We start from the raw sequence: 23,291 nt of genomic DNA, 5'->3' as shown, positions 1-23,291 counted from the left end.
ATCTCACCAATGGTTTCGTCTGAATGAACCACAGGCTCATCATTTTGAGGCTTTGCGATGATGTAATAGTTCATCAAATGCAGGGTATTCATGTTTCGGAACAAAAAATCTTCATTGAACTGAAACCCGATTTCGAAGGCGTCCATTTTGAAGTCTTAAAGTATAAGAACCAGCTTGATGCACCAATTTCCTAACAAAATTTCAAAATATGAAAATTTCAACGAAAACTTCGTACAACCAAATCATTTCAATCATTGATTCCAAACTTTGATTTCATCAGGCTCTGCAGAAGTAAAAATAATTGCTTAAACCACAATCTAACGGTAACAAAAAAAATCTACGATTTTAAACACAAATAACCTAATTGACATAAAGATTCAACCAATCTAGACAAAATTTCATCATCTAAACGAAGATTAAATGGTGAAAAACTAATTTCAAATGATTAACGATACAAAGACAACTAGTTTTCAGTTTGAAAACAAAGTCCTACGTCCTATGACTAACTAATAGGCGTCGCTTCTACCGCTGCAGCTGCAATAATTTCGGCCAAATTGTGACTTTTCATATAATGATTTTTCAACTTAAGTTTATCGGCAGTCGAAAAATCACAACTAGAGCACCTATACTGAGGAAGAGTTTCGGGATGTTTAGTTCGACAATGTCTGTGGATGTCACTATTGTTTTTAGTCTTGTAAGCACATAAAGCACACATGAACATTTTAACATTGTCCAAAACGCACGAAGCCCAGAGTTGTTTTTTGGCCACCGCAGTTTCATTCGGCGAATTCGAGTTTCCAGGATTTGCACTTTGTTCAAATGTTTTTCTTTTAGCAGGCTGAATGTTCCTGACGGTTTTTTGATTGGATGGCAGAGGTCTCTTAAGGTTATTCGGAAGGCTTGCAAAAGGCATCGAAGCTTGCGGTTCTTTTTTAACTTGAAGAAAATTTGAATCACTTTCTAGTTTCGTTGAGGTAATGGAAAAAAAACCTGCAATATTTTTTGATCCAACTGAATTTAGAGAACTAGATTCTTCAAAATCCAACAACTTGAACCTCAAACTTGAAAAGCATGTCAATTTATTCGAGTAGAGATCGTTCAAAGTCAATGAAACCTCGAAAGCGTCCATGGTCATTATCTGAAAACAATTTTCACATCCATCATACGACTCTTTATTAATCTATCCTTGAAAAAGTTCACGTGGTTCATGTGTAGGATTATTGCTGACTTCGAAATTTAAATTGGCTACTTCGACATATTGAATGATCTGTTTCACAAATGGGCGCAAGTATGATAGTAAGGATGATTGAAAGTTTTTGGAAAAGATGGAACGTTTGTTCATTTTGCTCTTTAAGTAAAAAAAGCGGAAACGTGAGGTACTTTTCGTTTTTGCTTTTACTGGGTTTCAATTATTATACCTGTACGCATAGATGTTCCAGAGAATCATTCTGTAAAACAAACGCAGTGTCAGAGATGCACTAAATAACGCGGGCAAAAAATGTAAAAAGTGTCTCTGCAAATGAAAAATAATTTAAAAAAAATATGCCGTGAAAAAATCAGTTTTTAAAAATTCCAGGATAGCCAATTGTAGTACAAATAGCACGGAATATTCCGACTGCAGCAAGATAATTTACTGCAAGAAATAGTTATTAATAAATTAAAAACGTTATAAAAAAATAGTAGTTTCTCTTTCTCATCCACTCGCTTTGCAGTAAATCAGACATAAAAACAGAAAAATTAGACCAGCTTTACCAGAGCAATAATAAAGCTTTAATATGATATCACAAATGAGAAAAAAATTCAAAAATCAAATATCGAAAAACTCAAAAAAACTGAACAAAAAATGCGCCAAAATTAATGAGCTATTTTATCTGCACCAAAAAATGCTATAAATACAGTCGATCTTGCAACAAATCAACAAATGATTGAACCAATTTTGTTACTTGAACTGAGAAAAAAAATTACAAAAAAATTGAAAATGTTTTAGTTTAAATTTTTTTCACTTTATTTATTTTAAGAGGTTGATTAAATTTTTCCTCAATTTCATTCAAAGAATTCAATCACTCCCATATAATATCAAAAAAAAATTAGTCGACAAAAAGAATTAGGAAAATGAGCCGACAGAACTGAAGCCGACCGATCTCTACCAAAAATTTTGGAATCCTACAAAAACTCATTTGCAACTCTTAACGTAACACAACTAGATGCCGCGTCTTAACTGCACGGAGCTAGTACAGTTACCACGTTATTAAGCAAACATGCATTTTTTTTACCATTTGACCGTTCTGTGCCTAAAGTTTTACGGGAAAAAAAGTCTAGTAACCAAATGCAAAACCCTTGCTTATCGCAAGGGTGACGAATTTCACCATTATCATGGTGCACTTTATTTTGCGAAGCTCGTAACCAATTTTAACACAAAAATGGGTGATTTTGGCTTTTGTTAGTAAATCACGAATAAAGCTACAATTACGAAGTTAATTGATTAAAAAGTTATTTCAAAAGAAGCCTCTCACATAGCCCAAAAAAGACCAAGAATGATAAAAATCTCCAAAAATTTGCGCAAAACGTTTGAAAGTTAATCCACCACTTACGCATGTTATAAGAACGCAATATATCTAACGTTAAATATCCCAATTTGGCCAAATTGGCTATTTTTAAATCCCCGTAACTTTACGAAAAATAATCACAGGTTTTTCAATTTGGGCCCAGGACAACAATATCTTTCAGATGACAAAAGTCAGTCAAAAACGATTAGTTACAAATCAAAAATTGACTGAATAAAAAAACTGGCTCAAGCATATTCCGTTTTCTTCGAAAGTTGAAACAATTAGCTAAGTAGAAGGAAATATCTCAACCATTGCTTCTTTGGAGCAATTTCAAATTTGACGTATTCGCTTTTGTTTGCCCTTGATTATTAACCACCTAATTGATATCAAAATGAATACAAATGCTGGCTCATAACCATCAATTAATTTTCTTCATAGCAATTAGTTTTCATATAATTAATATTTGAGCGCCTCCTAAAATTAAAAAAGACAATTTTTGAAAATGACTGCAACCAATTGCGAAAAAGATGATAGAACTAATATGATCTTATTAACTATTACTCAATTTTCCAAAAACGCTTAAATATTAGTGCAAAAACACTTAAATATTTTGGATTAGATTTGCAGTTTGTGGTAGAAAGTTTGCGTTCCCTTTACCTCAGTTACTCATAACAACTATAATAACACAAGCCAACGGTCAGAAGAAAACACGGGAAGCAACCGGAAATGCTTGAACGAATGGTGGAAACTTTTCCAGTGATCTGATATTGAAATATTGTCGTTAAAGGCACTGCAAACTGAAAAAATGAATGGAGTGGAGATAGTAGACATCGACACACCCCCCCCCCCCCTCCCAAAAAAAAAACTTTTTTTTTCGTATTCTAAGCGAGCGCTCCTCTATTTGAGCTAAACTAAATCCCCAATTTCCATTCTTACAATCGTACCAAAATATAAATTGACCAAATATTCTTGACTGTATGGGTTTTTATTTGTTGCTCACATGATTGTCCAGTTTAAAAATTTTTTATTTACAATAAACTCAAATATTTTCCCAAATAAAGTGAAATTAATATACTTTGAAATAAAATTTTTATAACAGCAAAACATACCGATGTTATTTGACAAATGCGCTAAAACCTAACGTCTAAAAATCTAATAACTATGTTGTCAAATAAGATTGTGCGATTTCTAAGTCGTCTTTTGTTTGCGTGAACTCCTCGCTGTCTTCTCCAAACAGATTCTTCGCTATTTTTATCGACTTATTGTAACACTCTACAGCCTCTTTCACTTGACTGTTCTGGAAGTAGCACACTGCCAGACTGTTCAAACAGCAGAAGAGGTTCTTGTCCGACAGACCACTTGTACCCTTCTTGGCCTCGCAGATTTTAAGATCCTAGGATACAGATTACAGAATATGTTGATCATATTTCAATCAAATTATTTCTGAAAATCATCCATGAGCGGAAAATACTGAACGGCATCTTTTTAACGACCCACTCCCTTAAAAAGCGAGTGAACGAAATATGGTTTCAAACTATTTTTTTTTCAGAGGTATTTTGATTATTTCGAAGAAAGCTATATGGGGGCCAGATCATATTAAAGCCATTCCAGCCATGATTTGGAATCCATAAAAAATCAAAAAGAGTTTCCCCGATTTGAAAAAAAAACTTTTGGGACTTGCATGTAGAAACTACGAAGAATAACTTGAGAAAAATTGTTGATCAAAAAACTTTTATATCATCAAATTAAAAAGACCAGCAATTATACTGTATGTTCCTGGGTTCCAGAGACAAGTCTTTAAACATGCTTACAATGTAAGTGGATTCCAATAACAAAATTAACGTGGATTCCGCGAAACAAATACCAGTAACGTAAATTTTGTCGGCACATTTGAGCTAAGAAATGTGGTTGAAAAAGTTTTCAAAATTACAAAACATACGCACCAACAGTAGATCAGTCACTGGAATAGTACAAGAAACGGAATATTTTTGTATCATTTCGATAATTTAGCTTACTTTACAAATCCTGAACAGTTAGCTCCCTCCTTACCTTCAGTCTATACTCGATGCTACCTTTGAAGTCTCCCTTCTCTGCCAATAGACTAGCCGTGTTGTGGTACAAGTTGCTCAATGCTTCGTTTTCCGCCCCATAACTCACACACAGCACACGCTCCGATTCCTATCAATACATCACCTTCTAATGCTTCACTTTTTAAACAACTTCGGAAGCTTTTATAATAAGTTGGAAGCTAATAAATGATATAATAATAACATAATAATTATATAATTTAGTGATTATTTAAAGTATTAGAAAAAACTATCCATTCTTTCTCAAATAATGAGAGTTAAATCTATTTTGTTTTTCTCATTACGCTTCAAATTACAGTTTTTGAAAAAAAAGTTAAATTACTCGCCAAGCAATACCTTCAAGTTCCTTTTTCATTCTCTCAAGAATTTTAAATTTTTATTTTTTTTGGCCCGGTTGACGGGTCAAAAAAAAATAAAATTTAAAATATCTATCATTTTTTAAATATCTATTATAAAAGAACCTATCGAAAAAATACTCCTTCTTTCCCACCTCTACGCTACAAATCCATGATACATTGAAGCTACAGTGCTATTTGTAATATAATAGTCTGTGTACTTAATAGCTCGTTAATGATCAAAATGAATACTTTCAACATGAACACATTTTGTCGCAACAATATTTGCGACTTAAGTTGGAAAAAAAGATAGTTCATACTATTACACAAGCTTTGCTTGTGTAAAAACACTGGAGCAGTAATCACCTTGTAGCACTCAATGGCTAACTCAATTTTGCCCAACTTCTTATACGCCAGACCCAAAGTCGTCTTGATATTGCCCACATTCACGTGATTTGCTCCTAAATTGACCCTGCTAATTTTGGCAGCCTTTTCCAGGGTTTCAACGGCTGTTTCCAGCTCGCCATTGTAGAGACAAATAGTTCCCATGCATTCGTAGAACTTGTCAAGTCCATAATGATCTGCACCAAAACTTTCGATCGCGAGTTTGAGCGCCTTTTCGCCGAGTTCTTTCGCTTTAACAGTATCATCTTTGTAATTCAAATAATGCATGGATAAATTATTCAAACTCGTAGCTAATGAATATTTTTCAAAGGATGACGATGAATTTGAGATAAGTTTTTCTTTGATTTTCATGTCTTTTTCGTAATATTCGAACGCTTTGTCGTAGTTCCCAACATTTCCATATATGGACCCGATGTTATTGTAAAGAGATGCTATTTCTAAGCTGTCTTTCTCGTGTTTCATTCTCAATTTGACGGCTTCTTGGAAATTCTTCAAGGCCTGAGAACAAAGTTTGATTAACCAGGAAATGGAACGTTAATGTCAATCCACAGAATTATTTTCTCATCGAAAAGCTTCGTCAAAAAAGTTTGTTCACCAGTGGTTAGTTACAAATCTAGCGGAGGCGCCTTTAACCGAGCCGTTCACGATGCGAAAAAAAAACATTTTCCAGTAATCATTAGAATGAATATATCATTCGAACTTGGCCGAAAAGTTTCCTTTTTGAAGGGCACTCTCACTTGAGTTTAACGAATGAATCACTTTACCGGAATTCCAATAACAATTTTAATGAGGTGTCGTTGACGCTTAATCAAAGCGGATTAAAAGGTTTTCGACATATTCAAGTTTTCGACTCCGTTCTTCTGGTAGCATAGATCTAAAAAGAGGATCTTCATATGACAGGTCTAGATATCAGAAAACACAAAACTTTAATTAGCCGATTCGAATTGGGTATTTAAAAATGCGAAGTCATTCGTTCACGTCTTAGGCAAATTTCAAGAAGTTTGATTGGCTAGAACTTTTGCCACTTTCTGCGAATACCATAATGCCCCATTCAGAAATTGAATTTAACCTCGTCGTGTTTTCCCCTCTCGCTGTACATGTACCCCCTGTTGTTATGCAGACTAGCCATTGCCAGCTGCTGTTTTTCCTCAGCTGGGAATGAAGTGAATATCTTTTCAGCTCTGGAGAACACCTGTTCAGCCTCTTCTAACTTGCCCAACTGGGAGTACCAGGAGGCGATCTGGATGAGTAACTTCCCTGTCTCCAGAGTTTGGTCTATCAACACAGCCAACAGATCATTAGTTATCGCTGCCTGAGGCAAACTAAATTTTGAAAATGACTCGGTAGTCAAACTTAAACTGAATTTAAGAAGCCAGAAATAAATCGTCACTTGGTTTATCAACACTAAAACACCAACACTAAGTTAATACTTACTCGTTAATGCTGGCTTCTAAGAGGTTTTAGCTTCAGAATGGCATACCAACTGATATTTCAGTCAGAGAGTATGCTACGCTTTATCGCATTCATAAAGAATCGTCCCATTACAAATGCGTTACCGGTGATAAAAATAAGTTTTAATTTTCGTAAAACATAACAGTCTGTGGAATTGAACTGCGTATTATGCTTCACTGACGATTCATTCTCTAATTCAGCACCTCTTAAAAATATCTTAAACCCTCTTTCGTTTAACATAACCAGCAGTAGAAGAAGAAGAATCAAGTCATCTAAGTCCATAATTCATCACACCAATTTTATAGAAAATTCAACTTGATCATATATCGAACTTCGAATTGATATGCGACTAGACCAGCGGATCTGCAATTTGCTTGCCCTATAATAACTAAGGCCGATTAACGAAATCACGGGTTCCCCACTGACAATCCATATTTATAAACTCTGACTCTGACTAGAAAAGAACTCCGCGTCATATTTCAAGCGCCATTAATTCATTCCATAGCTGACTACCATCCAAAAATATCTCACCTGTCTGTGAGGATGACTGTTGGATGATGTGTTCTGCCGTTGTGAACAACCACTGTCTGAGTTGGTCTTTGACTAAAGAGTCCAGCTGGTGGAAGGAGTGGGTGGCCTGGATCTGGCCGAAGATCATCTCTTTGTCCTCCACGCGACTAGCCTCCGCTTTTTTGCTCTAAAACAAAAGCAAATTATTTCTTTTTACTCCAAGTTTTTTTGGATCACCTTTTTATTCGTAAATTTAGTTAAACTGCATTTTTTGAAGCAAGAAATTAACGTCAAAAGGACATTTTTTTCTGATGATTGCAATGCTTAATAATTCAAACGAAGTAGCACGGATTGTTCTGCTGACCACATTAAAATAAATACAACATTTTAAATATAAATAAGTGAAGGTTAGTTTAAATAAGGAGAACTGTAAAAATGAGAGATATAAAAATACCAAAAAAAATTGCAGTAGAACCGAATTGAGATTTCAGTACCTCCTTTTTTTGTGTCCGTTAGTCTAAAAAACAAATTTGCTGAGACATATTTTCGAAAAGTAAACAAATTCGCGATCTGAATTATGACCGAAAGTGTTCAAATTTGACAAATTAAACAAAGTGGAAGTCATCTTCAAAAAATTATAGGAAATCTTTTTTTTCCAAAAGTTTATGAGGAAAACATGAAGAAAAAACCACAAAAACTCAAATTGAAATAACTGTACCATGAGGAATTTTAGAAATGCAATTCTTAAACTTAAACACAGAGGCAAAGCTGAGCATCGCAACGCTTGCGATACAAAACAAAACAGCCGCTAAGTCGGAAAACGAATGAAAATTTCGGAAAAAAAGTAGATCTATCCAAATGAATAAAGCTAATTTTGAAATAAAAACATGACAAGACAACAGCATGTGAAATTAGCAATAGAAGACAATTTACCAAGCGTTAACAAAGCCGAAAATACCTTAGAAGAAACCTTTTAAACCAAAAAAAAATTAAAAAGACCCAAGACTTATAAAAAATTATATTAGGTCCCAATCACCCTCTAAACAAACAAGCACACAAAACTTTTATTGCTCCTCGAATGAAACAATATAAGGTCACTGATCCGGTTAAACATAGGCCGAAACCTATTAAGCCCAAATAAAAGAAAAATTAAAAATGAGCCGGAAGAAAATTCAAAAGTTTAAGACTATTAAAAAGTTATAAAGCCCCCCTCACTCTCAAAACACAGACAGGGACACACATACTTTTTTGCTCATCTAGACGCAACATGAGGTCATAAAACCGATATAACATACGCTTAAACCTATCATAGGCAAAAAAGCTGAAAAAACTGTTGACAGGAAAAATGTTGTCAGAATAGCTTTTAAGGAAAAAAAATTATGCGAAGTCAAGGCTAGTACAATTTATAACATTAGAAATATATCAGACCACTTAAACTAAATACAATGTTAGTTTTGAACAGCAAAAAAATTGTAGAATGTGGCAACCAAGACGAAACAACATAAGCAGACAAATAATCAGCCTGCAATTTTTTAAACGGAATACTTCCTGCTTAAAACATATTTGATTCGGTCAGATTCGAACCCAGGATCGTTGCCGTTCCAAGATTAATAGTTACCTACAGATTAAATGTGCCAGGAATGCTAAAAAATCTGAACTTAAAATTACCAATTCTAATTTTGACAATTCTGTGAACAAATTTATTTTCGGGGAAAAAATCTAGTACCCGATTGCAATACCCTTGCTTATCTCAAGGGTGAATATAACTAACAAAAAGTATTAAGTCCCTCTCACCCTCAAAATACCAAAATTGTTGATTTGAAACAATTTGGTTATTCTGTTGCCATGAAAAACTATAAATTCTATTAAAATTTTCAGCATTTTGTGCAATCCTAGCATTTTGAGGGAGCAAAAAAATTATGTTTTCTTGAAACTACCTAAAAATATGTCACTAAGCCAATAAAAAATAAGCAGAAAATGTTTTGGCAGAAAAAAGTTTTCAAGCGAAAAAAAAACGAGAAAAGAAAATATACGAAGTCAAGTTAGTCAAGTTTCGTCAAAATTGCAAATAGCAGAAAAAAATGTAAGCACTAAAAGCAACTACAATTGAACTTGCGTACAGCAAAAAAAAACAATTCTACGATGTGGCAATTAAGTCGAAAAAATATAAGCAGACAAAAAATCATTTCCTTTCATAGATCCTGTCAGATTCGAACCCAAGACCTGTGCCAAATGACGTATGTGCCGGAGACACAAAGTGCACCGGAGACGCTAAGAAATATGAATTGATTATGAACTGAACCTAAATTCAACACAGTGAGCAAAAATTTTACGGGAAAAAAGTCTAGTACCCGATTTCAATACTCTTGCTTATCGCAAGGGTAAAAGCCGCAGAAACATCAAGAAATTTCCGTGCTGTGGAAACTAACTCGACATAAAAATAGATAGCCTCACACGGTCGTCCGAAAAAAAAATCATTTTTGTACAGCAAAAATTTGTCAGCTTAACAAGGACTCAAACTACTGACCTTCTTCGTCAAAAGCATGGACGATATTTTTGCGCCAAATGGTCAAATTTAGTAGCTGGAGTTTGATATGCTAACAAACAAAATCTGGAAGAGTCATGCGAACAAAATTTTTAACGGTAAACAATTTCTAGCAAAGTCATTGATAGGGAATTTATTGATAATATACAGCAAAACCTAGCAAAAAATGGCAAGCGATATTTTCAAATTTTTCAAATTGCGATACATTAAAACAATATTTAAGCTTTAAAAAATAAGAAAAAATAACTGCTAACCTAATTCCAGCTTCCTATTTTGTAACTCTTCTAGCTGTCGTCATATAGTTATAGCATGCTAAAGTAGCGGAACTAAAATGAGCACAAAAATTGAGCATTTTTAAGCGAATGAGGTTGGAAACAATTGATTTCGTAGGATAACACAAGGGTCTGCTTTGCGTTATTCGGGCCAGAAGGCAAATCTTCTCTTGCTGTATCTCTGCTACTTTCAGAGTCAAATCAATCGCTTCACAGCATAATGAAATTTTAATATAAATTTTGATCAAATATTAATATAAATTTTGAGTGTTTTAAAATGGTCTAAAAATCGAAATAGCGAGAAGATGGTGAAGCTGGGTCATTATTGTTTAAAAAAATGCGTTATCCCGAGTGTATCCTAAAAGTAACGTTATGTTTTCTCACCTGTATGTTGCTGAATTCTGTGAGAATAGCTGTGAAGTCCTGTTTGATGGCTTCGTTGAACAATTTATTCTGGTCAGCCGGCAGAGCCACCACTAACTTTGCCTTCTCCTACACCAGTTATGGCCATTTGAATAGTCTTATTAGCTATTTTTTTGATCATCTAAATCCCCACACGACACAGCAAAGCAAAAAATATCGTTATATTTATTGGGCTGTTTGATCTGCTCCAAACAACTGACTAAGATGTAACGAAAAAACGTCTCTAGAAACAATAGTTCCACAGAAGTTGAAAATTCTATATCTAAAGTTGCTTATCCATCAAGAGATTATTTTTTTAGATTGTTTTGATTTTCCTCCCTCAGAAATCTCTAACAGTGCATGATAAACTAGTTATTTGTCTTTTTACTATGAAGCCTTAAAACTTATAACCAAAATTTTTCTCAAAAGAGAATTGATTATTATTCTCATTCTAGTTAACATTTCACGTTTTCAATTCCAATGGTCACTTTCCTGCACAGTACATAGTATTTCCCAGAGACACCATGCACGCGTGAGGGGGATGGGGTTGTTCCAGGGGGAGAGGACGAGGAGGGTGGTGCCTATGAGTCCGATGATGCTTCGGAAGTTGTCACTCCACCAACTCTGGTCCTTAGAGGTGGCTACAAAGAAAAAATTACTGTCTCAGCAAATATTAAAAAAAGATAGGATCCGATAATAGAAAACGCCTTTCATTGTGAATTTTGGCGTTATGCATAATATGCGAACTCGCAACACTTACGTTTAACCTATTCGCTAATGAGTAATACAGAATCGAACATGACCAGCAGTGTATGCATGAATTTTGTGATTCAGAGACGGTTTCAAACAGTAATTTCAAACTGATCATGTTTTTGTATTAATACTTAGTTGTTTCAAAACCACAAAATGTTAGTTGGGCTAACTTAAAACATATGTCAAAACAGAACTAAAGGATATAAAAGCCTTGAAATTGGACGAGAAAAAATTGGAAAACCTGAAACGAGCAAAGGTGGCGGCACTATTTTGAATAAAATAAATACAAGTAAGAACTTGATCAAAACGTTATTCATGTTGAAATGGTTAAACTGATATTATCCTTCCAAGTTTACTAACAAAATGTATAAAATGGTGCCAGAAAAGCCGTCAAAATTTAGGATTGGTGGGCCAAAATGGATCTCGCGAAGTTATACGAAAGCAAGCAGTCTTCGCATCATGAAACATTTGAATTCCTGAGGGTATGAGGGTCGTGGACGGACGTCTAACCCTGCCCCAAATCCGCCCCTGATACTTACAGTACTAAGTACAGAACTGTTTGGGTAACATAACAACATACCTGTGTTCTGATTATTTGTGAATAAGTCAATCCAGAAAAACATCTTGTTCCCCTCCTTCGATTTCTCTGCATAGTCCAGACATGTCTGGATGAGATCTGCCAGTTTATACTTCCACGCATGACTCACGAACACATTGGCAGTCGATACAAATGGAACTCCGGCCGAATTTTTACTCTTCGCGTACAAAGTAACGTAAGCACATTGTTGTTTTTTGGTCTCCGGTAAAATATTTTTAGTCAAAGCTTCGGATGTCGTCAAACATTTATCAGTTAAAGTTTTGCTCAGAAAATTCTGAAGAAAAGCACTACTAACTCCTTTCGGAGCGGTATCATCTTTGGGCGGTGATGTTACTACTTTTGATACTGTTGCTTTTGGGTCTTTAGGAGATGGTTTTGAACCTCTGGAAGTCGAAGATGGTTTCGGATTTGCCACAGTCGAAGGCATTGCTAGTGAAATTCCGATATACCGAAATTGATCGTATGATGTAAATGAATACTTACGGCTGTAAGTTGAAGAGAATTTTTAAAACGTATTGAAAGTATAAAATTTTGATGCAAGTGATTTTGATTGTAAAACGTATAAATGTGCGTGCCACTTTGTGCAAATGAACGTAATCTGCGTGCAGGTGTCAAAAACGCATGTAACCACACAGACGAAAGCGGTCATTCTAACTGACTATCTATTCAAAAAAATAAGCAACTCATTCTGACACCAATACACACTAAATTTGATACAAAAATTGGCATAACGATACAACGCAAGCGCAGCATTGCAAGTTAATGAACAAAAAATAAGACGAAAATAACAAAACCGAAAAAATGGGAGGGGGGGTGGAATTAAAATAATATCAGAAAAATAGTCTAAAAACACAACCTCCAGTATTAAATAAGGTTCTAGTATTAACCGAGCGGCCACTGAGCCGAAAACAAGAGGGCAAGTGGGTAGAGGCCGATTGAGTTGAAACAAATGCCATAAAAAATTGTTGTCAAAAAAATTTTTGAGCATATTAATTTTTAAAAATTTGAAACCTCGCAACACAAACTACCTTATTTAATTTTTTAAAAAGTTGAAATCTCGCAACACAAACTACCTTAATTTTTCAAAAAACACCGATAAAATATAAATCCAAAATCAGTCAGGCTAAATAAAGCTTTCAAGCGAAAAAAAAAGAAATCTAAGGAAATAATACACCTCAGGGCTATTAAATTTGCAAATTATAGAAATTAATTTAAAAAACTTGCATCTACGATGAAAATCGCGGGCAGCACAAAAAATCCCCGATGTATCAACTAAGCCAACAAAACATAAGCAGACAAGCGAAAGTCCGACAAGTCATTTTTTCCCGGAAAAAACATTCAATTTCACAATTACTATAAAACAAGGTTCGGCACCGGCCGGGACTCAAACCCCAGACCTTAGGGCACAAAGGTAACCACGTTACCTCTATTTCAACTACGATAGAGTCTCGAAATTGCTAAGGCTCACGAATAAAACAACTTCACACTTTCTTAAAGATTTTTACGAAAATTTGTTCACGGAAAATCCATTCCCAACGATACAAGGTACTTGCTGTCACAAAAGTAATAATAGCAATTGCTTTTGTGACATTACTTTCATATCACGTATTCTGAAAACTTTCGGCCATTTAAATCATGTAACCTGATTTTTAAGAAAAGTTGTTCACGAGAGAAAATTCTAGTTCCCAACGATAGAAGACACTTGCTGTCGCAAGTGTAATAATAGCAATTGCTTTTGTGACATTACTTTCAAATCACGTATTCTGAGAACTTTCGGCCATTTAAATCATCTAACCTGATTTTCATCCTAACATAAAATGTCGGAGTGGTCGGCGTTATTGCGCCACAACTGATTGCGCGCTAGCGTAAAGATCCCCGTATGCTCCGCCCCTCTGAAGATGACAACAAAGTAGAACAAGGATAACCGATTGCTGTGCAAGTAGCACATAATGTTCTGACTAGTCTTAAAAAATTGCAAAATTATTTTTCAAATTAGTGTAGTTTTTTCGACTTGGTGTGATAAAAGAATCTGAGCGAAAAGGAATAGCTTAGGCATTTTCGTCAATCATGTAAAATAAACAAATTGGAAAACAATTTTTGTCGTCAAATAACTAGAAAAACAAAACAAAAATTTAATTTTTTAAAAAATTTTACCTAATTTTTGAAGTTTTTTTATTCTTATAATCAAGCTAAAAACTCCAAAAATTACGTAAGCTAGGGTGAAATTAAATCTTCAAGGCTTTAATTAAGCGTACAAATGAAAAATTTTCATGGCTTAAATTAAGCATAAATAAGCTAATGAAGCCTGCTCATTCGCTCGAAATTAGACGAAAAAACAACAATTTCAAACCGGTTTTTCTCGACACCGGGAAAACTTTTGAAATCGTTTGATGTCGCTCGAATCACGACTGAAAGGGCTTTGATATGATATATCACTCAACCCTTTCCGATGATTATTTGTGGTAGCTGATTTTGCGAGGAAAACAAAAAGAGACTGCTCGCTCGCTCGAATTAAGACAAAAAAAATCAAAAATTTCAAACCGGTTTTTCTCGACACTGGGAAAAATTTTGGAAATTTTTTAAGGTGGCTCGAATCACGACTGAAAGGGCTAGAATATGATATATCACTCAACCCTTTCCGATGATTATTTGTGGTAGCTGATTTTGCGTGGAAAACAAAAAGAAGAAAAAATACTAAAACACCGGAATACAAAATTACTCGCCACTTTCATTGGTCGGAACAACAAAATAACTTCCAACAACTATCAAAAACCAACCACTTTATCAAACTTTATCAGTTTTTCTCCATCATATTTTACTGATCAGTTCAGGGGAAATCTCTTTACACCTGTCAAAGCCAAAACGCTTATCGTTTTGCGTTATTCCCAGTTTTTCGCGCACAATAAGAATAAACCATCATTTTTTTCTTTAAATTACATCCAAAACTCTCCTAGTTTTTTTAGGAGCTCAGCTTATCTGCTGCACCCTAAGACCGGATAACCCCCAAATGGCATAAAAATGAAACTTATCCCAATGAAACTTATTACTTTCAAATCACGTATTCTGAGAACTTTCGGCCATTTAAATCATCTAACCTGATTTTCATCCTAACATAAAATGTCGGAGTGGTCGGCGTTATTGCGCCACAACTGATTGCGCGCTAGCGTAAAGATCCCCGTATGCTCCGCCCCTCTGAAGATGACAACAAAGTAGAACAAGGATAACCGATTGCTGTGCAAGTAGCACATAATGTTCTGACTAGTCTTAAAAAATTGCAAAATTATTTTTCAAATTAGTGTAGTTTTTTCGACTTGGTGTGATAAAAGAATCTGAGCGAGAAGGAATTGCTTAGGCATTTTCGTCAATCATGTAAAATAAACAAATTGGAAAACAATTTTTGTCGTCAAATAACTAGAAAAACAAAACAAAAATTTAATTTTTTTAAAAATTTTACCTAATTTTTGAAGTTTTTTTATTCTTATAATCAAGCTAAAAACTCCAAAAATTACGTAAGCTAGGGTGAAATTAAATCTTCAAGGCTTTAATTAAGCGTACAAATAAAAAATTTTCATGGCTTAAATTAAGCATAAATAAGCTAATGAAGCCTGCTCATTCGCTCGAAATTAGACGAAAAAACAACAATTTCAAACCGGTTTTTCTCGACACCGGGAAAACTTTTGAAATCGTTTGATGTCGCTCGAATCACGACTGAAAGGGCTTTGATATGATATATCACTCAACCCTCTCCGATGATTATTTGTGGTAGCTGATTTTGCGAGGAAAACAAAAAGAGACTGCTCGCTCGCTCGAATTAAGACAAAAAAATCAAAAATTTCAAACCGGTTTTTCTCGACACTGGGAAAAATTTTGGAAATTTTTTAAGGTGGCTCGAATCACGACTGAAAGGGCTAGAATATGATATATCACTCAACCCTTTCCGATGATTATTTGTGGTAGCTGATTTTGCGTGGAAAACAAAAAGAAGAAAAAATACTAAAACACCGGAATACAAAATTACTCGCCACTTTCATTGGTCGGAACAACAAAATAACTTCCAACAACTATCAAAAACCAACCACTTTATCAAACTTTATCAGTTTTTCTCCATCATATTTTACTGATCAGTTCAGGGGAAATCTCTTTACACCTGTCAAAGCCAAAACGCTTATCTTTTTGCGTTATTCCCAGTTTTTCGCGCACAATAAGAATAAACCATCATTTTTTTCTTTAAATTACATCCAAAACTCTCCTAGTTTTTTTAGGAGCTCAGCTTATCTGCTGCACCCTAAGACCGGATAACCCCCAAATGGCATAAAAATGAAACTTATCCCAAATGGCATAAATTTCAAGTTTTCATTGTAATTCAAACGTTTTATATCAATTTCGTATTCTAAAATTTTGTCAGGAACGAAAACATGGAACAAATGTTGTCAGGAACAAAAGTTGAACGACAATTGACCACAAGAGGCTTATCAATAACCGCAAGCTTAATGCTTTTCCATTTAAAAAATAATGCAATTTTTTAAGAATGAAATGTCAATCAGCATTTGAATTGACCTGAGACCAATTTCGCACTTAGCTCGCGAAAAAGTTTATTTCGATTTTTAAATGCAACTGTTGTATGAAATTTATGTCATTTGGAAAATTTTTCATTTTTATGCCATTTGGGAATTATGCCATTTGAGAGGTAATTCTAAGACCTGTTGGACTGACACGTTCAAACTTCGGTGGTACAAAAATGTTCATTCTTTGCTTTAACTTAGTCTATCAACGTTATACCGAGTTACGATATAATCGAAAAAATTATACATAATATTCTCCGATAGCCGAAATGTCAGGGTCGTAGCCTATTTAATACGAGGTCTCAAAAAAAGATCTGGACTAGAAAATACACGAATACAACACACAAACAAAAATTTATACACAATTTTTTCGATATCTTTTGTTTTGATAAGCGATCTATATTCAAATATCATATCAAAGCAGTTGCAACACGAGCTGTAAAAAAATCACAAACTGTCTAATGGAAAAAAAACGGACCGCAAAACTTCCTTATTGGACTCATTTGCGGCGATGAACAGATGAAATGGATGACATGGATCTTTAAATTATTGATAAACTCTAGTTTGTCTATTTTTTAAAAACGTTTTCCAATCTTTTATCAGGTAATGTAACCTTTTCGACAGCCCCGTTCAGGCTGTGGCCTTTAATTTGACTTATAAAATCAAAAACAAACAGAAAAATTAAATTAACTACGGCGAAACTAAAGACTGCCTACTTGTATTACAACAATTATAAACTATGAAAATCAAACTAAAATTTATAAATCTAAATCCCATAAACGTCTGAAATGACAAAAAAACTCCCCGCAAATTTTATCTGCTTCCAAAATTCTGCAGATTTTTTCTTCCACTTTCTATATAAAAAATCAGGAGCCAATGTGTGTCGCGTCAACTGCAGCTTTGGCCACAACTTCAGGAAGCTTATGACCATTCATGTAATGACTCTTCAACTTCTGCTTATCAGTTGTCGAATAGTCACAAATGGTGCAATCAACCGACGGAAAATACTCCGAATGTTTCGCTCTACAGTGTCTTTGGACATCCGAACTTTTCTTTGTTTTGTAAACACATAACGCACATGTGAACAATTTAATCCCATCAAGAATACAAGTCGTCCATAATTGTTTTTGAGTAGGTAGAATTGCAGCCTTATGTACTGCCAACACGGGCGCTGCAGCTTTTGCCAAAGCTGGTTTCTTGACGATTTGAACATTCTTTGAAAATATATGACCAGGTCGCTTAATTGCTAAGGTTTCTACTTTTTGTGTATTGTTCAAAAATAGATTCATGTAATAGTTGCTCGGTAAATTCGTTGGTGAAAATTGGATAGCGCCAACGGCTTCATTGCAATTAGTTGCATCAATCAGCAAAAATTGAATCAGTTGCGAGTGAGTAAGTTTATCGGTCACAGATTCAAACACATTCAAAGACACTTCAAAAGCATCGCCCATGTTTTAAATCGACAGATCTGAAAACCACACTTGAAAAAAAACCGCACTTGGATCGGGGCTCAATAAATTGTTCTAACTTAGCCTCAACCTAAACCAAAAACTTTCAAAAACCAAAACTTTCAAACATTTCGCAAAATACCCGATGAAACGGGGATGCAAAAATCACGATGGCAGGCCCTTCAGTGATTGACTTTGCCATAAAAAAGAAACAATCGAACTGAAGACATTCTTTGCACAACACAGAGATTGACTCTATAGCAGTTGAGGAAATCCGTTGGCTGACATAACAGTTAAGCAGATACATGTACGAATAAAATAGCTTAAATGCGTTGCTTGGAAAAAAGCAGACAGAATATCAGCCTAAAGTTACAAGATATATTTGCACCAAGTTTCAAGGATTTATTTTTTTAGTTAACCAGCCAGAGGCCTAACCCGAAGCTTAATTATTTAAGGTTAACTAAGCTATGGCTATCTTACAAAAGCTCACCTTGTAAATTGCAGCGCCGGCACGTGCGATTTGAACCCGCAATCATATTATTGCTGGGTTACATCACTACCGATGCGCCACATTTACGATCAACAACAAAAAAATCCGTTTTCGGAGACTCAGAAACAAAAAAAAAAGACACCATAAACTGCCCTCAACAGAAGCATTATTTGCCGAAACTAAGCCGATGGAATTCCAAGTGAAAGTAAAAGTCGATACGCGATGAGACGAATTTGAGCCACACATTTATGACAGGAAAAAATTCGCATTGAAAAAGTACATACTTGTAGAACCTACATAGCCACCACGAGTGCACAATTGCCACTTCCAATTTAGATAATTATGTTATTAAAGTTGTTGACGAGAGGAGAGTATTTTATCCTATCACAGTCTTTAAAAATTGCAACCGTAATCAAAACAACTGATCAATGCTATTTTAATTTAGAAGAATAGCGGAGCTTGGCATGACTTGCGATACGAAAACGTAGCCAATGATCAAAGATAACAATTATTAACAAGAAACTGATTTATGTGTTCAAACTATTTATAAAAAATATTTTTTAAGACTAAAAGAATGTGAAAACACTTTCAAGATTGTTAAAATCATTAGGCACACAAAATACACCTCCAATGCCCACACTGAAGTGGAAACAAAAAAAATTCAGGTTGTTGAATGATTCAGTAATTCTGTTTGACAAATAGTTAGCCTGGAAATTCTTGACCAACATAAATACTTCATTTTTATAACTTCCTTTTAGCAAGATAGAGAAGTATCGCATCACTTGCGATACAAAATGCGTGACTATAATTATCAGCAAATGAAAAGACAAGTAAAATTTTTTTTTTAAAAACCTTCGAAAAAATCACTCTTTTTTGTCAAACAATTTAACAAAATTGCAAGAAAGGACAATAAATTCCTGAAACAAAATAAACTGCCCTATTAGAAACTTTACGAAGAGCTTTCAAATTGTTCAAAAGAAACCAAACCTTTCTGCGAGACCTAAGCCGACAAAAACTAGCAGACACGAAAGTCTAGAAAATTTGAAAACATTCAGTTTCGACAAAAAAACAGGTCCCGACTTGTCATCTCAAGCATGGGTGTTTTCACTGCACTAAATACACAGAACACTCCTTGAATTTATAAAGAAAACAACTTTCAAAAATTTTTGATGAACAGCATAAAAAAATAGGCAAAACTTCTTGGAAATCAATTACTTGCCCAAAACCGGAATACACTGAAATGTATTTTAATTCGAGTAAAAAATACTCAAATTTGAAGCAAATTTGGTGCTGCAGTATTTAAGCAGACAAATAGAAGTCCGACAAAGATTTTAGGACGCTCGGACAATTTTCAGCTTACAAAAAAAAAACAGCTCTTTACCGGATTCGATCCATTGACCTTTGTCTTTATAGGCAGGTGCGTTACCTCTTCGCCACATGCGCAAAGTAAAGGCTGACTTTTGATTTCATATGGAACACACGTAAAATGATTCAAGTGATTCTGTTAAACTACTTGTGAACCCAAAAAAGTCTATTCCGGTATCATACCGCTTTTTTATCGCAAGCGTAAGTATAAAGCGAATGTACAGACCAACCTACAGAGAGCAATAATAAACATCAGGCTGTGACATGACTCCTTTAGACAAGTTATCCGGAACGTATTGATCAACTCTACATCTTGACCAACACTAAATACTTAATTAAATACGTAATTTATTCCAACAAGAGAGCAAAAAAAATTGTTAACATCTTCTAAAAACAAAGCGAACTGAAGCTTTTCAAAAAGATGAAATATCAAGAACAATTTATACCAGCAACAATTTTAGAGGGAAAACAACATAGCTGCAGTGTGTTATATTACTCGAAAGATTATTGAAATGTTGCAAAAACCGAAATCCGGAAACTGAATTCGAAAACAATAGCCGACTTTCACTTTCGAATACGAAATATCACAAAAAAAAACAATTAAAGATTTCAGAAAACTAGAATTCATAAAAGGAAACTAGAATTCACAAGAACCGAGGAAAATTATAGAAATTGCACAGCATCGCAAATTAAAAATCAACCTGAAAACGAATTCAAATTAGTTTGAAGTAAAAAAAAAAATAAAACTCAAAACGCAAACCTCATTCCATCGAAACGCTTTACCATTCCAAACAATACAAGGTAGAAAAATCAAAACTTTTGAAAAATCAGTCAACCAAAAATGCATTAAAATATTACACAAACAAATTGCACTTAAGCGAGGAACTCAATTACCTGCATCAAAAAATTGAAAAGAAAAACTGCCAGTCGCTCTCTAAGTTGCTAAGAACATTTCGACTGATGTTGGCAATAGAAAACAAAATATAAAACAATCAAATGAAAATGAAGCAAAAAATCTATAAATTTTTCATCAGTTTTGAAAAATTATCAAAAAGGGCATGTGAGCTTTATTCTACCATGTCAAAAATTTCGTAAGTGTTCAAACTGTTTCAATCAAATTAAGCCCACAAATTATTAAGTAAATAAACCGAAACCCAATATATAAAGCTTAAGCCTAATAAGTCGAAAGTCTGTCAAATTTGTTTCACCTAAAAATCACATAGCAAGAACGCATATTGTATTGTAAGCATTGATTGTCTTTAATAGTCCAGTTACAGCTGGCAAAAACTAGTAGTAGTTAAAAAACTGAAATAAGTGATAAAAATTGCTAAGCTCAACCGTACTCGTCCTTCATCCTTTTTCATGGATATTTCTGGTGCAATTCTTATCTCGACGGTGATCAAACATACTACTTATTGAGTTTGAAAAAACTATTGTAGCCAACAAAAAATTATTCAGCTTGCAGACCAGGCCAATCAAAACAAACTGTCGGCTCATTCAAAACTTAATTCGATCTATTAAAAATCAATTTATAGAGCTACATTTTATTTTTTCATGAATTTCGTTTTTTTTTCATGAATTTTTCCTTTTATCATTAAAAGCTATGAGTATTTCCCAGTTACGACCATCCATCAAAACTCGCGACGAACTCAAATCGACGGACTTGTTAGTGAGATTCCATTGAATCGAATGGGGGAGCGCGTGGTTCAGTATTGTTGCAACTTCGTTGTCGCCTACTCAAAAATTTCTTTCCTGTGCTACCAGTGTGTAAATTTATTGCTCTTTTTACAGTGTTCTTTTATTCTTCAGACATGTCCTGATGAGTTTGTTACTCGAAATGCTTTGACATTTTACAACTTTTCGCATTTTATGATATTCAATTAGAAATAATAAGTTTTACCGTCAGCCATTTTTTCTTGTTTCAATTATTTTGATTTTAACTTTTCCGTTCAGAACATACGAAACAATTCTGATCAAACCTAGCATCAAGTGTTCATGATTATTAACTAGAATATAATTCGGCAATCATTACGGCAAGACTAATATTGCAGTTTTTTATGATTAACTTGATAAAAACATAGGAAATTAACAAGGTTCTTCAACTTTGAAATGGTAGTACGTGAAAAAATTATTTTCAGTGCTAAACTATTTTCCCTGTCCTGTATTTATAAAATACAAAATGAAGAAAACTATTACAAGCTAAATACATCTACTGTCTCTGTTGATATCTTCTTCTGAACTCTTTAATAAACTATCTTTTTTTTTCTACGAGTCAATTTTCAGTTCGGTCTGGTAGCGTCAACAGCAAACTTGGCAATTGACTCTGCCATTTGATGTGTGTTCATGTAGTGTTTCTTCAAAAGAGACTTTTCAGCCGAGGAAAATTGACAGCTCTTACATCTATACAGTGGTAAATTGTCGCTGTGTTTCAGCCTGTAATGTTTATGAATGTTGCTATTGACTTTAGTTTTATAAGTGCATTTGACACACATGAATGACTTTTCACCGTCTAGCATAACTTCAGCGAACATTTGAGTTTTGGGGGGTCCAATTGGAGTTGTATTTTGAACTGTTTTCGGATCATTCGCTAACACTTTCGGAGCTTTCGGATGTATCAATGCCGAAGCTCGTCGTTTCATTGGCGGTTTCATTACTTCTTTTTCGTTGACTTCAAGGACTTTAGCTAAGCTGAATTCTTCTTTTAAGGTTCGAGTGATTCGAAATTTTCCGACACTATTGTCGTCATTAAGAGAAGACTCAGTATTTATATCACTGAGTTTCAGTTCTAACACTGGGAGAACATTGAGTTTGTTCAAAATTAGTTCAGTCAATTGAACGGAAATTTGCAAAGATTCCATTTCAAAATAGCTGAAAAAAATCAATTCTTGTTAGATGTAACATAGCGTGTAACATTAAATAAGCGTTGAAAAAATATTTGTAAGTGTTTTTTTTTCGGCAATTGAGTGAACTAAAACTTAACTAAAACTTTAAATTAAACAAATCGAAACCTAAGCTATTCCATTAAATCAAATCAGCTGTGAATTTAAGCAACTCATTTTAAAAACTTATAGTACGTTGCTATTTTTTCGGTACGACGTTAAAATTTCTATTCACTGGGTATAATTTCAACCAACATTGCTTCGAAACATCAACAAAAATTAGTTGATTGGCGAGATGACTTCGCCTAATTTCATTCATGGACTAAGTTGAGCCATATCAGTGGCCATTTTAGACAATACCTCGTCCAAATTATGGACCATCATGTAGTGATTTTTCAATTTGTTCTTTTCGGGAGACGAAAAATCGCAACTGGTACATTTATACGATGGTAGTTTGTCGCCATGTTTTGTTCTCGCATGTCGATAAATGTTGCTGTTGACATTTGTCTTGTACGCACAAATTATACACATGAAAGCTTTTTGGCCTTCAATAAAACATTCAGCAAACAATTGAGTTATAGGCGCACTTTTTGGAGCACTAAATGTGACTGCTGGATTTTGATTGCTTATGATCGCAGGTCT

At 34.4% G+C, this 23,291-nt stretch overlaps 1 protein-coding gene across 1 annotated transcript; it reads right to left on the bottom strand.

Moving 5' to 3' along the window:
- Positions 1 to 3,599: 3,599 nt before the first annotated feature.
- LOC134851102 (uncharacterized) lies at positions 3,600 to 12,530 on the bottom strand. The gene is made up of 8 exons (XM_063867032.1): positions 11,888 to 12,530; positions 11,049 to 11,195; positions 10,537 to 10,646; positions 7,357 to 7,522; positions 6,443 to 6,648; positions 5,335 to 5,871; positions 4,596 to 4,724; positions 3,600 to 3,939 (listed from the first exon to the last, which is right to left on the bottom strand). Exons 1-8 carry the CDS (start codon positions 12,330 to 12,332, stop codon positions 3,706 to 3,708), a joined length of 1,974 nt encoding a protein of 657 aa, XP_063723102.1. The 5' UTR covers positions 12,333 to 12,530; the 3' UTR covers positions 3,600 to 3,705.
- Positions 12,531 to 23,291: the final 10,761 nt, after the last annotated feature.

The sequence above is a fragment of the Symsagittifera roscoffensis genome, chromosome 7 (genome assembly GCF_963678635.1).
Source record: "Symsagittifera roscoffensis chromosome 7, txSymRosc1.1, whole genome shotgun sequence".
Lineage (NCBI taxonomy): Eukaryota > Metazoa > Xenacoelomorpha > Acoela > Convolutidae > Symsagittifera > Symsagittifera roscoffensis.
This window is presented reverse-complemented; position numbering and strand designations above follow the sequence as displayed.